Genomic DNA, 16,566 nt, shown 5'->3' on the forward strand with positions numbered 1-16,566 from the left:
GCCAACAGAAACACTTTAACATGTGGGACAAGAATTGATTCTGGTTAGGTGATATTAGTGTTTCTGACAGAGATGCCGTAAACGACCAGGTACTCATTTATACCTGGGTAAAGAAAGTCAGTGAAGAGCCTTTTCCAAGCACTGTATGCACTGCTTAAAGTTGGACTCAAACCCTGATCTTTCTGTTCCGAAGGCGAGTGTCGGACAATGACAGACTTTCATTCAATCTCATCTAACTAGCATTGATCCTCGTTTCTTAGAAAGGCAAACTATTTACCCTGTTAAATATGGTGGATAATATGGCACTGCTGTAACTGTAATAGGCCACTAAATGCTCTATATACACAAACCATCATGGATCACCTCTATGTTTGTCCTGGAACTAATAAAAAACTGCATATAATATTTAACCTTTAATTTCAGATCCAATCCTACACAACTCATGGACTCCCATTTCTCATTCTGGCCAAAACACATGATGCTATTTATGCCCAAACTGTTCGTTCCATCCATCCTAACACTCAATAGATTTCTGTTAACCCTCTCGTGTTTAGATTCTTTTTGGGGGAGTAGATAATGAGTTCCCTATATGGCCATGTCAATCATGTAGACATCCTTTGATGACATAAGCCTACTCTTTGATATCTGTAGTCGCCTTTTCGTTTTCTACGGTCACTCATGGCTAAACTCCGCCCAGAAACGATTTCATAGGTCCGTCCATCACCCAATTTCAAACTTTTGTTCTCGTGAGTTCTTAAGTTTTTTGACCGAAGAACGATTGGCTACTGAGCATCTTGACCCTTCAACGATTGGTCGTTCTGGCAGCTCACGTGTCAACAGCCGTCAACAATGAATTGAATCATCGTCGATGCAGTGGAAGACGGCCATGGAATAGTTGCGTCACATCGCCACGTTGTTGAATAAATTATCCAGGCATGGTCGATAGGTAAAAAAGCCAAATTATGTTCTAGTTACATTTGAAACAAACAAAGTATATTACTGATCTCGTCTCTTTGAGATATAAAGAATGATATAAAAATCAAGAAAATCGGCCGATAAACAAAAAAGTTGCTAAAAAAAGCTAAAATAAACAAAAGCAATTTTTAAAATCAAATTTATTCGTAAAACAGTTGGTTTTCAACCGATTTTTATGAAACAAAGACCAATGTTCTTCTTTTTTCAAGCTGATTTCAGCAATTGACTTTCAAATTCCTCAGAATTATATTTTTTACTTTTCGATTTTAGCTTTTAGGCCTACTCAATAAGGTGTTATATTCCTTGCATAACAATAGCGTAATACATCGACGGGGAGAAGCGTCTTTGTTTCGGCCAGCTGGATAGATAGCCTGTGATTGGTCAAAGACTTTGAGACGCTTGATTCACAATTCTACACGAACGGACCCTGGCGGTCTATCAAAGAGATGTTACAAATTTATTTACCGACTATTTTTCTTGGTGCTAAAATTACAAAGTAATAATTTCGCATCAGAAAAAATAACTCTGAAGTTCCTATCTCTTTATTACAATAAAATTGATACCTCGAACGACAAAATCGACCCACAAATAAGGGAGTTATAAATTATTCATAATATTTTTAAAAGTTTACAATAATTGTCTTCAAAGTCATTTTTCATCACCAAAGTCGTAATTTTTTACCGATTTTTTACCAAACAAAGTGCAATGTTAATGATTTTCACCCGCAAATAAAATAGGATTTAAATCGCAATTTCTGAAACACATTTTCTTTTCTGTCGGCAAATTTATAAAAATCAAAGCTGAAAACACCCTGCGGCAGTGACAGGGCCTGTCATTTCCTTCACAACGATTGGATTTTACTTACTGAGGCCAGTCTTGGCTTCCCCGCCCATGAATATTATGCCGTTGTCGGTTTTTGTCGGGTTGAATCTTAAAGAGTTAAAGAAGTTGTCGTGAATGATAAGATCATAGATGAAGAACTATCTATATATATATAAATAATAATTATTATAAAATAACAGCATGTGAGGGAATCGGATCCGTCAAAGTAAAATCTCACGATTTTGACTGGGATTGATAACACAGCAAAATAGTCAAATACACATATTCCCTACTACTACTACAAAGTTTGTATTGTCCTAAAAAGTGCAAGCATTGTAATTGTAATTTTGTTTGGTTATAGTTGCCCATCTCCAAATCCTATCAACTGAGTTGCATCATCATCATTCCAGTCATCTATTATTCTGCAATATTGCACTACAATCTGTGAGGACACAGGATGAGGTAAGTAAGTTGCATGATGCAAGTAGTCAAGTAGAGATAGACCCGGGATGGTACTACCGCAAACTCGGGGACCCAAATAATTTTGGGGGTTTGGAAGGGGGGAAACTTTTTTTTTTTTAAGTTAAAAGTCTAGTAGTAGATCATTAAAATCCATCCATAAACAAAAGATCTATGGAACTTTTTCTGAGACCCATCACTCAAAAGTCCAAAAAATCGGGCCACAGCAACTAGCCCATTTATCGGCTTCCTGCTGAAGGGCCAAATGGACGTTTACCAAAGTACCTACAAAACCCCAAAATTATTTGGGTCCCCGAGTTTGCCCCAGGTTATGATTGATAAAATGGATAGGATACTCATCAAGAGTAATAACATTCATTATGAATGTAAATGTAATGTCATTTTAAAACAATTGATTTTTTAACGATGACAAGTCCAAGTATGTCACTAATTTGAACTGCCAGGGTGAAAGCAAAAAATTATAATCACAGTCACCACTGTACAGTAGTGGGCAGTTGGGGAAATGATATCTATAGAAATTCTTATAATAGGCACTTGCAAGAAGTAGCTCACGCGAGTTGAAAACAGGCGAGGATTTCTGTTTCCGTTTTTGAGGGGAAAAAATTTAGGAGTGATTTTAAAATGTTCATTCTTCTTTCTCAGTGGAATGAAGTGGCTTGTATTATATATCATTGGAAAGGGCATAAAATTCTACATACAATGATGCTAATATTATTATCTTCCTATATCATGATTTTGAGAAATCTTTGAGTAAAGAGAGTATATGTGTTTAAACGCTTATAACTTTTAAACCAGAGATGGTCCTTCTTAATAAAAAAAAGTCCTCCTGAGATACATATCAAAGTAGCTTCTCTAAAAATTTCAGAGCAAAATATGTTTGCACTCAAAAGTTAGAGCTCCCCAAAAAGCAGTAATTGGCCTCGATTGTTTACAGAAGCTGCCATTTTCTTATACTGATTCACTTCCTGTCGTCTGCTGCGTTTGAGAGATAACTTCGTCAATCCACATCAAAACTTTACATCTTTATATCTTACAATATATTCCATTTATGGAAGTTATTTTTGTTTTAAATTATTCAAGTAATTGGCGTTTTCATGTCCATGCATTCATTTTATAATTTACAATTCTCTTCCTTTTTTTTCCGATTGATTTTTCACTGTTGATTTTGACGTTTTTCATCCTATGACGGACGTCTGTCCAATTTAGGGGAACGAGGGAGCGGAAGTTTTTAAAATCACCTATTTTCGATCATTTTAACCCTTTCCTTACTAATGCGACTGGATGCGACATTACCGATTACTTGCTAATGCGACTGGATGCGACATTACCGATCACATGCTAATGGGACTGGATGCGTCTCTCGCGAACGGCCTCGCTTTAGCGTAACATAGCAACGAGCTCTCGAGAAACTTCGTTTCAGTGCGAAATACATGTTTTTAATCGGGGTTTGACGATTCCGAATATCGAAACCGGATGTGTTTATTCAGTTTCGTTTTGAAACTGTGCCCAGTTGAAAATCAACACACTCCTTGTCAGCTATGCCTGGACGCAAGCGACGCTGCTATCAGTGTGCTGTGGATGGCATCAAAATGGCAAGTGGCAGAACAAGGGAGACCACGACAGGGTGCCATTTGTGCAATATCCATCTTCATGGAGGATCATGTTATTCAAAATTTCATGAAAATTTAAAAAAGTGACAGAAAAACAGTAAGAAAGAACAAAAACACTGCCTTTTCATATCCGCTTTTTTCATTTTTTGGATTTTTTAATTTTTTACAAGACATTGTGGACAAGAAACCCAAACAAAGTATATATTTTCTTAAACTGCATTCTTTTGGCTTTAATATGGTGTATTAAATTTGATTCTAAATGAATTTGGTGATTTTATATGATTGTTTAAAAAATATTAGTGTGTTTGAATTTAGAGTTATGTCCCTTGGCTTAGCAATTGGGGGTGGATCTGTGAATTTCCCTTAGCAATTCAGCCTGACTTATGGTGAACCTGTTAGCAAGGAAAGGGTTAAACACTAATACACCACCTCAAACATTTATCAGTCCATATCTCTGCTTTTATGAGGTCTATTTTCATTTTGAAAAGTTCAAAGTGAACAACTAAATGACGCCGATTCAGTGGTGTATTTGGTCTATCTACATGTGAATAAATATTTAATTGTCGACTTTTCCAAAATTCCAATGGCTGTCATTATTCCCAGACGCCTGTCTGGGGATAATAAAAATTCGTTATCCCCAGACAGGTGTCTGCGGATAACCAATTTTTGTTATCCCCAGACACCTGTCTGAGGATACTATCCCCAGACGCATGTAGCAAGTGGGCAGAAAGATTTTATGCAAAATGCCAAACTAGGCGTGAAAAATACCAAATATTCTGGAAAAGATACTAGTGGTTGTGTCCCAAAACAGTTAATATATCAAGTGATATTTAACACAAGATGAAAGTAAATAGTGATCAAATGTCAAATCCAGCTCTTTTAAAAAAAATATTTTAAAGCAAATGGATCAATTAAATTTCTTTTGTTACTTTGATCTGAAAACGTCAAACTGGCAATTCGACTTTTTATTTTCAACCAGGAAGAAAGTTGTTAATCATCAAATCTGTTCATAGTCCACCAACCATTTAAATTTTCATTACCAATCTACCTGTTAACTTTATTGATCATCTCTTGTTTCTATAATTTGCTCATTCTGGCCACAATTTTGGGGACGACCGGGAATAATTTTTATGTCGCGGACGAATTCCTAGGCCATGGTGTTGTTCGCCCCAAAGCCCAAAACCCACACCTGTTATTTTTCCTGTCTGCTTCGCACAGGACAATACAATTTAGTATCACACGTCCACAAAACTAGATCCAACAACATATTTTTATTCGAATCACAGATGAAAATAACCTACCAAAACAAGGAAGCAAAAATGGTGGAAATATGTTTAGCTCATATATGAATTTAAAATATTCCGATAGCGGTGTGGATAGGCAGCTCAGTGGGTAAGGCCACCTTTCATTTTACTCCTTTTAGCTGCACAGGTTCGACCCAGCCGCGACCGCCCTCATTTTTTTTTTTTTTTTACTTTTCTCTCTTTCTTCCCAATTGATTTTCATTGTTTTCACTTTTGTTCCGAGTTCCGAGCAAGAGTTTTTTTTTAATCAGTTGAATTTTTTATTTCTCCAATAATATTATTTCATTATTTAATTTGCTCTAGATCTATTATTGTTTTTTTGTTTTGTTTTGGTCAATGATAATAATAATAATAATAATAATAATAATAATAATTGTAATATTTGTAATATTTGTTATTATTATTACGATTACCATCATAATCATTATTATATTATTATCAATAATAGTATTATTTTTATTATTAATACTCTTATTATCATACTAATTATTATTATTATTATTATTATTATTATTATTATTATTATTATTATTATTATTATTATTATTATTATAATTGTTATTATTATTATTATTATTATTATTATTATTATTATTATTATTATTATTATTATTATTATTATGATTGTTAACACTATTCCCTGCTCCGAGGGAAATCTCTCTTTTTTTTAATATATATTTTGACCTAAACCTTAGAGTTTTTTGTTTGCTAACCCTTTATGTAAATGTTCCGTTTGCTTTTTAATTATTTATTCTTTTAAGACACTATTTGAGATCGGAGTGGGGACGAATATATTTGCTAGAAACTAGAAAAAAAACAAGAGAGAGAGAGAGAGAGAGAGAGAGAGAGAGAGAGAGAGAGAGAGAGGGGAGAGAGAGTTTAATAATAAAAAAAAGAGGTGGGGGGAGGATGGATGGGACATTTATCCCTTTCAACGTTCTGTAAAAAGAAGACGGAATTAAAAAAAATAAATAAATAAATAAAAAGTGACGTTACCAGGATTTGAACCCACAACGTCGATTATGGTCTAACTTCCAGGGCAGACGACTAAACCATTCGGCCATGACACCCACTTCGAAGTCGACGCATATTATGTATATGTAGTAACAACTGATTTTAATGTTGGTTAATTTTATGTTTTTATAGATATTTTATTAACTTTCCTTATTTCTATGTGCATCTGGAAACATTCCATATTCTGGAATGTGGATGATTGTTTAAAAGAGCGGAGTTTCAAATATGCGTCTGGGGATAATGAAAATTCGTTATCCCCAGACAGGTGTCTGGGGATAACAAATTTTTATTATCCCCAGACAGGTGTCTGGGGATAATCACAGCGAATTCCAATAGGTCATTCATTTGCATGTCGTGATCTATTTTTCCTTGATTTCAGCTGTTTCAGCTCTAAACTATACCTTTCTCTCTCAACAAATAATTATTTTTCTGTTTGCAATGTATTACAGAGATGTTGAATTACCATATGTAAAAATTTCAAAGTTGTATCTGAAGCCGTTTCTGAATTATACTTGATTATCCATTGGGTTGCTGTGTTTTGGTCACATATTTTCCTATAAGTTATAAGCTTCTATAGAGATTTTTCACCACATAAAAGCTCATAACTTTTTTACTAGTTGAGAAAGAGCGATAATTTTTTCACGTTAGTAATTGTTTCACTCCCCTTTATTTTTCTACGCTAAATTAATACCGATATCACTATTTTGAAAAATTCTTGCAAGTGCCTATAATCTTAGACATGGCAGGGGTGGGTGTGTTCGACAGTCAGTGAAGTCAGAGCATAAGTTTTAAAACTATATAAAGTCCTTTGCCTTAGATGTTTGCTTGGAGTTAGATTACAACTTACCATTTTGCTATATTTGTGGACAAGCTTCTTCATTCTTGAATGGGGTTCGGAGAAAACATCGACTTCTTCAGGCCAATGGGGCGCCATCTTGTTCTTTTTCTTGTTTATTTTGTTTTGTGGTCAACTTTATTGCCAGAGTGATTATTTATTTTAGGTCCAACATTATTTGGATGACCGAAAATGTTATTGGGTAATTGAATAGGTCATCTTATAGAATTAGTCAAAAACATCAAGTTATTATTACATACATTTTACTAACTCGGTGTTTCCAAAATAAATATCTACTAATTTCATAACAAAATTAAAACGGTGAACATGAATTGTCACTGCATTGCATTATCTGGTCCCATCTACCCTTATCCAGTTACATATAATATAGAATTTTCTTGTAACTGCGCAACACTCGAAAATGGTGTTTGAATGTAGCATATCATCTGAATCCGAAGTGTTAAGAAAGATAAAAGGCTAAGAAGTCCAAAGAAGCAGGAATGTAGTCCCATGAATAAACAATTAACAAAGTGAGGGTGGATAAGACATAAACCCACAGTTTGATGAAGACAGTTGATGATGGCTTGAAATCACAGTCCATTTATTGTAGTATGTGCAGTTATCAGGAAAATTCTGACCTTACATTGATTCAGTCCAGATGAGGTTAATTAATTTTGCATGAGATACTTGTCGTATAGTGGCACAATAAATTATGGAAAATGGCACACGCTGATCAATTAAATGTAAAGATCAACAAAAAATGGACAGAATTTTCAACTTTTTAAACAGTTTGTGCGTTCGTGTTACGGGACTATATAAACACAAAATAATTTAATTTCAAAAACTGGAACGATTTCAATACAAAATTTCCTTTAGTATATTTGTGTATCACAAAGGCTATTAGTATTAGATGGTGAATTTGAAATTCGTTTGTTTGAATTATATTCCTTACGTGTTTGCTTCTCTTATTGTATTCTTATTACTGGGTGTAATAAACCTTATGGTAATCCCAACGTAGACTTGTTTATTTTACTTTCTCGATTTTATTATGGCATTTAACAGCAATCCATTGCTTATCAAACAATAGGCCATGAAATGAAACGAAAAAGAGAGGATCTCTTTTCTTTTCTTTTAAAAAAAATAGTTCTCTTTCCACAGAAATCTCCAAACTGGTAATCTGCTTCTCCTTCGGAACTAATACAAATCTCGTGGTCTCTCGTTCTGATAGTGACTCATGACGTCAGGTTGGCTTGGCGACGTTTATGGGAACTCTGTGACTGCTGTGAAAGTTGAGATAAACTTGTTGACAGGTGCCAAAGTTTTTTTGAATATTGTGTTGGCCATTCGATCTATAAAGTGTTTCATTTGAAGCCATTTATTAAATATGGCTCGACAGTATCAAGATACACAGTCACAGAACTTCTGGAAGGAGTCCATCCTGAAAGAATCGCAATTTCGTTTGTCCTGGCTCGAGAAACGAAAGAATGGTGAGACACCCCTAGTAAAGTCAAGAAATTATGAAGTTTTCCGAAAGAAAATCGAAGATAATAAACCATCTGACGATTTATTCAATAGGTTGCCTAAGATAACAAAGGAACCTCATTACAACAGGAAAAAAGCCGACTTTAATGAGCCACTGGGTCTTGAAAGGGCAATGACAGCACCCATCGATGTCAGCGAATCTGGCATGAGACCAGTTTCACCTAAGTCTAAATCTTCACTTTATGATGGCTTCACAAAAGAAGGAAAAGGAAGGAAACTTTACCTAGATCAGCGCAACCACATTGATCCCGAGAAAAAGTTCTTCTTTCCTTTCCTTTCATCGTGGGAGTATGGATGGAGACAGGGGGATGTCATCAAGAGAGAAGAAATCAAAAAGCCAACATATGGTCGCAAGAGAATAGTGGATGACACATTTTACACGCGAAATGGCATTCAGTCGGGTGTTTGATTTTGATCCTCTAGTTTGTCAAAAATTATTCTTTTGATGGTGTCAAAATAATCATGTGCAAAACTGATGTAAATGAATCATCATTATATATTCCATCTTGGACTGAATGTTACATAAAGAATTGACTTGTTTCATCTTACACCGACAACAAATGAACTCGTTTAATGTTTTTCGCACACCGTTGCATTGCCATTACTATATGTGGTATTTTAATGTGCTTTGGAGTGAAATGTATCCTGCATTTTACGTCAGCATTTTCATACAATTTAATCGGATAACGGATAATTCATCTTGACAGTCTAAATCATTCTTACGACCGTTCAGGAAACAAATCATAGAGATTTGTGATGAATGTTTCAAGTGTGATGTTGAAAGGGTGATATGTTGTTATGTGCTCTTCTTACTTTTATTTACTATGATGTATTATAAAATTAATGTATGATATTTCTCTCTCAAAAATTAGTTCAAAGAAAATATGTAATAGGGTAATAGAAGCTTGGTTTAAAAGGTTTTATGACAATGTCGCTTCAATTAAAACAAGTTTGAACCAGAAATTAATCTTAAGTGTTTTTTTTTGTTTGTTTTTTTATTTTTTTTTTATTATTTTTTTTTTTATTGTTTTAAATGTTGGAAAACAAAAAGAGTTACATGAAAAGACTCGTATTTAATAGTTTACCAACACTTTTTAAAATCTTCTTTTCACTCTGGATTTAGTGGTCTGTTACACTTGCATGTTTGTAGTCTTAAGGTATGAAACAATTAATTGCCACATTTAGAACACTATTATGTCCTGCCCATAATATGTATTCAAATACTTTTGTTGATATTCTTCACGACAGCGTTTATGACATTGTTCATGTTCTGAATTTCTTTCTCATTCCAAGTGCTTCTTTACATAAAAGATCTCAATTTCTCTATGGTATACATTTCTCTTCCGAAACAGATTAAACTAAAAAGTATTAACATATCAGTATTCTTTCTGTGTTATTTGCCTTTATTCTTCACTTTGCATTCATTTGTTGGTAGCTTAGTTGGAACACTTGTTCATTTTTGTTGTAATGTACTAATGTTCTCTCCTTTTTATTCTTTTTTTTTTTATTTTTTTGTAAATTTACATATTCTAATTTTATTAATCGATTGTTGTGTGATTTTTTTCGTTAAAGGATGCATTTGTTATTTGATTGATGGTTTACTGATAAACTTTCATCTCCCTCCTTTGTATCTCTCAATTCCCAATAGGTTTTGATCGTAGATGTGTAAAAAACAATCTGTGTGCAAGCAAAGGTTGATAACTCAGCAATTTTTCGATTTTTCGATAGCAATTCAACCCCCTCTGCTTACAAAGTCAGCAAATGAGGTTATAATTGTCGGTATCATGGCAGATGTTATTCGGAGAAAGTAGAAATAAAGACAGATCAAACTTGGTTTTAAGAAATCTTTGGGGATATTTACTTATATTGAAACACATCAAATGTAAAACATGCGATTACTTTATTCAAGTTGATATGTTTGGTTTATTATATTTTTACTGCATCATTCCCTGTGATAAGAATCATGCTTAAGATTGTTATTGACGATTCCTGATATTTGGGTGACAAATCGCCGAAATGAAAAAGTTACAACTATACCCATCATAATGTTTTGAACTTTTTTTTCAAAGACGAAACGGTTCAGATCTTTTCAAAGTCAATTTTAATAAACAACAACTGATAATTGACATCTAGATTTTATACAGATAGCAGAAATAATTATTGTTAGGAGTTATGCTACCCAAATATTGAAGAAGAAAAGATTAAAACTAACAAACATTCCGTTTTTTTTAAATTGTAATTGTGTATGATTTGTTTTTATATTGTGGACAACTGGTGCATTTTTTTCAGTTATCACTATTTTTTTTTCACTCAATATTGTTTTTATAAGTATTAGTCTTTTCTCCCCTTTGATAGATATCTGAAATTCGGAAATACACACTTACCCATCGCATGATATGTTCGTAGCTTTTAACTATGCTGTTATTTGAAGCGTTGTTATTTTGAGTTAATTTACCACAAGTTCAGCATATTTGTGATGCTCTGTTTTGAATTTCCTAACTCTTGTTAAATCATGTCCATGATCCATTGATGGGGATAAATAACTGTATGGTCATTTGAATGATATTAACACTTTTCTATCCCTGCTCATTTTCTCTTATACTCTTCCATATGCCTTTCCGTTCTTCTGATATAAGATTACTTGGATTTACCCAAACCCAGAATTGGATTATTCGCTGAGAGGGCGATAGACATATATATGCATGTTTCTTTTTTTTTCTTTAATAATGAGAAATTATTTTTACTTTTTTGGGGGTAATCATCTCACTGTTTCATTGTCTGAAATTTGTGCTGAGAATCATCTTTGTCTCTGTCATTCCGTTTTGAGGGGTCTGATGCTATGTTGGTGTGAAACTGAGAGTGAGATAGGTCCTTCATGCAAGACACGTCGTAGTAGAATTCTGCCGGACTATACACCTCTTCTATCTTAAAGTCCCTTTTGTCTTATCTACTTATTCTGGAGTAACCCTAACACAAATGTGCTGCAATCACTGATGAACTCTTATGTTTCCTTGTCATGTTTGTTGTGTAGCCACCATCTTCCTTTTCCTTATTTTCAATATGACCCGAATATGTCTCAAGGGACAATAAAATTATAATACTTCAAAAAATCTGTCCAGTGTTTTTTACTGACAACATCCCACTCTGAGTAACGAAACTAGCTACATTTACAAAATTGGTTGCATGGATTGAATGGATCGTGTTACTTTTTAGTCATTTCTTTCATTTATTTTTTCACTACATTGCCTATGTATTTACAAACTGAATTTTATGCAAAAACAATTTATATGTTTTATATCAATTGTAATATTATATTATGGTGTGTCAAGAAAATCATGTTGTTAGATGTGACAATATTTTTTTTTTCCAATTTTTTTTGGATTACATTTTCACATCATTTTGTAAAATCATTTTCATGCTTGATTTTGTTATTTATTTCTCACTCCATTAAATTTAAGCAAGGCATAGAATTAAAATTTGTATGTCATGAAAAGTGTGTTTTATCGTTTTATTGTTTCAATGTTAGGTACAGAAACATGTTACAGTAATCAGTGTAGCATGTATGATGATTCATATCTTCTTATTATACCTTGGTTTTTCACTTACCTTCTCTGTCCCTCTTGCAGTATGCCGTCGTTATGGGGGCATGCACTCTCTTTTTGTCACAAGAGAAGATAAACGGAAGTTTAATTTGTTTTACGGTGCTTGCAACACATTAAGGTCATTTCAGCAGCAGTAAAAAGGAAGAAAATAGAATTGTAAAAAGTTCTAGAAATACAATTACAGCACACAATAAAAGGTAAGACAAAGGGGAATTGGTTCAAATAGACACACTATCAAAGTATACTTAGTTTGAGATCACCTAACAGTTTCATCAAGAACAAGCTCAGGTCCCTACTAAGAGGAATACACCCAAATGTTTATAAATCATATATAATATGTAAACAAAACATATGCAGTGCATAACAGAGAGATGATTTACAATGACAAAAATATCATCTCCCAAAACTCTAACTATACATTTGACTGTTTCCCTCTCAGCAAGGGCATCCGGCCAGGGCCAGGACGAAACCAAGTCATCTTATTCCAAGACAAAGACAGAAAGCATGTTGGAAAACAGATATTAGGGAGATAAAGGACGCAGTAAATGCCTCTAGAAGGAAGCACTGCTTGGTTCAACAATGCGCTGCATGCAGCAAGGGGCTCAGAGAATGAATGTGAAAACAAAGATATGATTTGGAATGAGAAATATAAAATCATCATAAGACATCAATTTTGAAAAAATGCATGAACTTCTTAGTGTTGAAAAAAAATTAAGAATTACAATACAGTGCAACCCCGATGTAACGACATCCGTTATAGCGACATTCCCTGTATAACGACATGGTACTCAGGTCCCATTTTATTTTACTATATATCATTAGTAATAAAAACCCCTCTATAGCGACGTACATTTCAGCAAAACCCCTGTATAACGACATTTCTGGTCCAACAAACCTTAAAGGTGTTTGTCTACCATGAAATTGTTCGTAACTATTACAAGTGGTATCTTCCATTCTATGTATGTTGTCTACTCATAATAAGCCCAGAGCTAGTTCTTATTGTAGCCAATGAAAACGCTTCTTTTTCAGCCAATCAATAGTCACATTTGTACAACACCGCAGCCAATCAGAAGGCTCGCCTTTCACCAATGCGTATGATGAATACAATACATGCCGGTTCCAAGCCCGGATAAACTACAGAGGGAAAATGAAAAAGTATACATTCACTACACAAGACCCAAAACACCTCCTGATATACACACATAGGAAACCTCTCTGTAACGACATCCCTCTATAACGACACGTTTTCCCAGTCCCGACGATGTCGTTATATCGAGGTTGCACTGTATGTGGTTTGTGGTAGCCCCAAGTGATGGAGGACCAGTCCAAAATTAATATTCTCATCCATCCAGAAATCGGGGAGAAGTGGCTCTAGATAGACTAGAGTTTGAAGCGACTTTTTTGGGGTCATGGATAGCTCATACGGCAGAGTCACAAACTCCCCAGCTAGGTGGATTTGTCGTACCACTAATGTCACGGGTTCGAGCCGCAAAGTTGTTATTCTCTGTTGTCTTCTTGGCACTTTCCTACTCACTTCATTTCTTGTTATTATTCTCATGTAAGGACACGGACAGAGACAGAAAATGTCAATTGTAACTCTAACCCAACATTTCTGGGTGGGATTCCTGACCTCCCATAGTGGGCAGGGAGGTACTAACTGTGTCTTCTATCTCACTATATTTCTGTTTTCCAACTTGCTTTCTGTATTTGTCTTGGAATGAGATTACTTGGTTTTGTCCTGGCTCTGGCTGGGAGGGAAACAGTCTACTGTATAGTTAGTTTTGGGAGATGATAAATTTTTTTCCTTGTAAATCATCTCTCTCACTCTCTGTTATGTATTGTTAGTTATGAATTCTGTAAACATTTGCGTGTATTCTTCTCAGTGGCTGGGTGGGATTTCTGACCTCCCATATTGGCAGGGAGGCACTTACTGTGTCTTCTATCCTCCTATATCTGTTTTCCAACTTGCTTTCTGTCTTTGTCTTGGAGTGAGATTGCTTGGTTTTGACCTGGCCCTGGCCGGATGCCCTTGCTGAGAGGGATACAGTCAAATGTATAGATAGTTTTGGGAGATGATACTTTTTTCTCCTTGTAAATCATCACTCTCTTATGCACTGTATGATGTTTTGTTTACATATATATGGTTTGTAGGGGCCTGTGCTTGTGTCTGGATGAGACTTTTAGGTGATCTCAAACTAAGTACTTTGATAATGTGCTCTTGGAATCTAATCCGTTTCCTATTTGAACCAATTCCCCTTTGTCTTGCCTTTTATTGGTTGCTTTAATTGTAGTTCTAGAACTTTTTACTGTCCCATTTTCTTCCTTTTTACTGGCGCTAATATGACCTTAATGTGTTGCAAGCGCTGTAAAACCCTTAAATACAAAAACAAACATCTTCTCAGTGGGATCATGTGCTGGTGTCTGGATGAGACTTTAAGGTGATCTCAAACTAAGTACATTGATGTGTGCTCTTGGTATCTACATGTTCCCTATTTGAACCAATTCCCCTTTGTCAAACTTTTTCTTGCGTGCTTTGATTGTAAATCTAGAATATTTTGACTATTCCATTTTCTTCTTTTTACTGGCGCTGCTATGACCAAAATGTGTCGCAAGCGCCGTAAAACCCTTAAAAACAAAAACAATAACCTGACATTTTTTTAAAATGAATTTGATTCCAATTCCAATTCTCCATCCTCAAGGGAAATTATTTTTAGTGTTTATCACAAAAGAAGAATGGAATAACCCAGCTTTAGCCAAATGGGAAGGAAGCTTCAATTTAGTTAACAAAACAGATAATATGGACGTTTCAGGTTTCCCCTCTGTCAACAAAACACAATGAATGAAACACTTTAGACAAATTCGTCTTGAGTGTTTCATTCATTGTGTTTTGTTGACAAAGGGGAAACCCAAAACATCCAAATTGTCTTTGTTCATTAAATTAACGCTTCCAATCCATTTGACCATTGTTATTTATTTCTTTTATTGGTTGCTTTAATTGTAGTTCTAGAACTTTTTACTGTCCCATTTTCTTCCTTTTTACTGGCGCTAATATGACCTTAATGTGTTGCAAGCGCTGTAAAACCCTTAAATACAAAAACAAACATCTTCTCAGTGGGATCATGTGCTGGTGTCTGGATGAGACTTTAAGGTGATCTCAAACTAAGTACATTGATGTGTGCTCTTGGTATCTACATGTTCCCTATTTGAACCAATTCCCCTTTGTCAAACTTTTTCTTGCGTGCTTTGATTGTAAATCTAGAATATTTTGACTATTCCATTTTCTTCTTTTTACTGGCGCTGCTATGACCAAAATGTGTCGCAAGCGCCGTAAAACCCTTAAAAACAAAAACAATAACCTGACATTTTTTAAAAATGAATTTGATTCCAATTCCAATTCTCCATCCTCATATTTTTAGTGTTTATCACAAAAGAAGAATGGAATAACCCAGCTTTAGCCAAATGGGAAGGAAGCTTCAATTTAGTTAACAAAACAGATAATATGGACGTTTCAGGTTTCCCCTCTGTCAACAAAACACAATGAATGAAACACTTTAGACAAATTCGTCTTGAGTGTTTCATTCATTGTGTTTTGTTGACAAAGGGGAAACCCAAAACATCCAAATTGTCTTTGTTCATTAAATTAACGCTTCCAATCCATTTGACCATTGTTATTTATTTCTTCGAACTTCATGCAGAAACCCGAAATGTTCACAGTATCTGTCTTCGTCTAATAAATTGAAGATTACAATTCAACACTTAGCATTTTTTTCTTCGAGCTTCAAGTAGCACCATTTTCATTGTAAGGTGAAAGAATGTGAGTAAAGAGCGTCAGCTATGCACTGCTCAGAGTGAACCCTGGACCCTCTGGTCCGAAGGCGAGTGTCAAAACACAAGACCACACCACATAGCAACAATGATAAGGAAGTAAAATTTGGCTCAATGTTGGGTGATCACTTAGCGATAACAGACATCCAGCACAATGCTGAGTCATAAAAAAATACCAATCAAAGTCATAAAAAAACAATGTATTTTATTCAATCAACAATAATATAATGAATTATACAAATACTCTATCTCTCTCCCTCCCTCAATCTCTCTCTCTCTCTCTCTCTCCCACACACACATACACATACTCTCCTCTCTTTCTCACCCACACACACATACACTTTCTCTCTTTGTTTCTCTCTCTCTCTCTATCCTCTCCCATCACCCTCTCTCTCTCTTTCTTTCTAACACACACACACATAAACTCTCTCCTCTCTCTATCTCTCTCTCCCCCATCACTCTCTCTCTCTCTCTCTCTCACCTTCTCTTTCTCTCCCACACACACGTACACTTTGTCTCTCTCTCTCTCTCTCTCTCTCTCTCTCTCTCTCTCTCTC

The 16,566-nt window shown here is 34.9% G+C and overlaps 2 protein-coding genes across 4 annotated transcripts in view; one reads left to right on the plus strand and one right to left on the minus strand.

Moving 5' to 3' along the window:
* Positions 1-7,222, minus strand: part of LOC144974725 (uncharacterized) — a 35,933-nt gene extending 28,711 nt beyond the window's left edge. The window contains exon 1 of one of the 3 annotated variants that reach the window (XM_078917914.1): positions 7,053-7,222. In XM_078917914.1, coding sequence (XP_078774040.1) covers positions 7,053-7,139 — 87 coding nt within the window. In that variant the 5' untranslated portion in view covers positions 7,140-7,222. Of the gene's footprint in view, positions 1-1,840; positions 1,906-7,052 lie in introns of those variants that run through there. The other 2 variants (XM_078917912.1, XM_078917913.1) reach the window with 2 other exon arrangements.
* Positions 7,223-8,272: 1,050 nt separating this feature from the next.
* On the plus strand, positions 8,273-12,075 carry LOC144974720 (protein SPMIP1-like). Its single transcript, XM_078917894.1, has one exon. It carries the CDS (start codon positions 8,425-8,427, stop codon positions 8,989-8,991), a length of 567 nt encoding a protein of 188 aa, XP_078774020.1. The 5' UTR covers positions 8,273-8,424; the 3' UTR covers positions 8,992-12,075.
* Positions 12,076-16,566: the final 4,491 nt, after the last annotated feature.

This window comes from Berghia stephanieae, chromosome 6, assembly GCF_034508935.2.
Source record: "Berghia stephanieae isolate SIO BIC M18660-M18661 chromosome 6, UCSD_Bste_1.3, whole genome shotgun sequence".
NCBI lineage: Eukaryota > Metazoa > Mollusca > Gastropoda > Nudibranchia > Aeolidiidae > Berghia > Berghia stephanieae.

Bases quoted from the DNA above. Each gene is read 5' to 3' on its own strand.
- LOC144974720 (XM_078917894.1), top strand. From the start codon at position 8,425: ATGGCTCGACAGTATCAAGATACACAGTCACAGAACTTCTGGAAGGAG.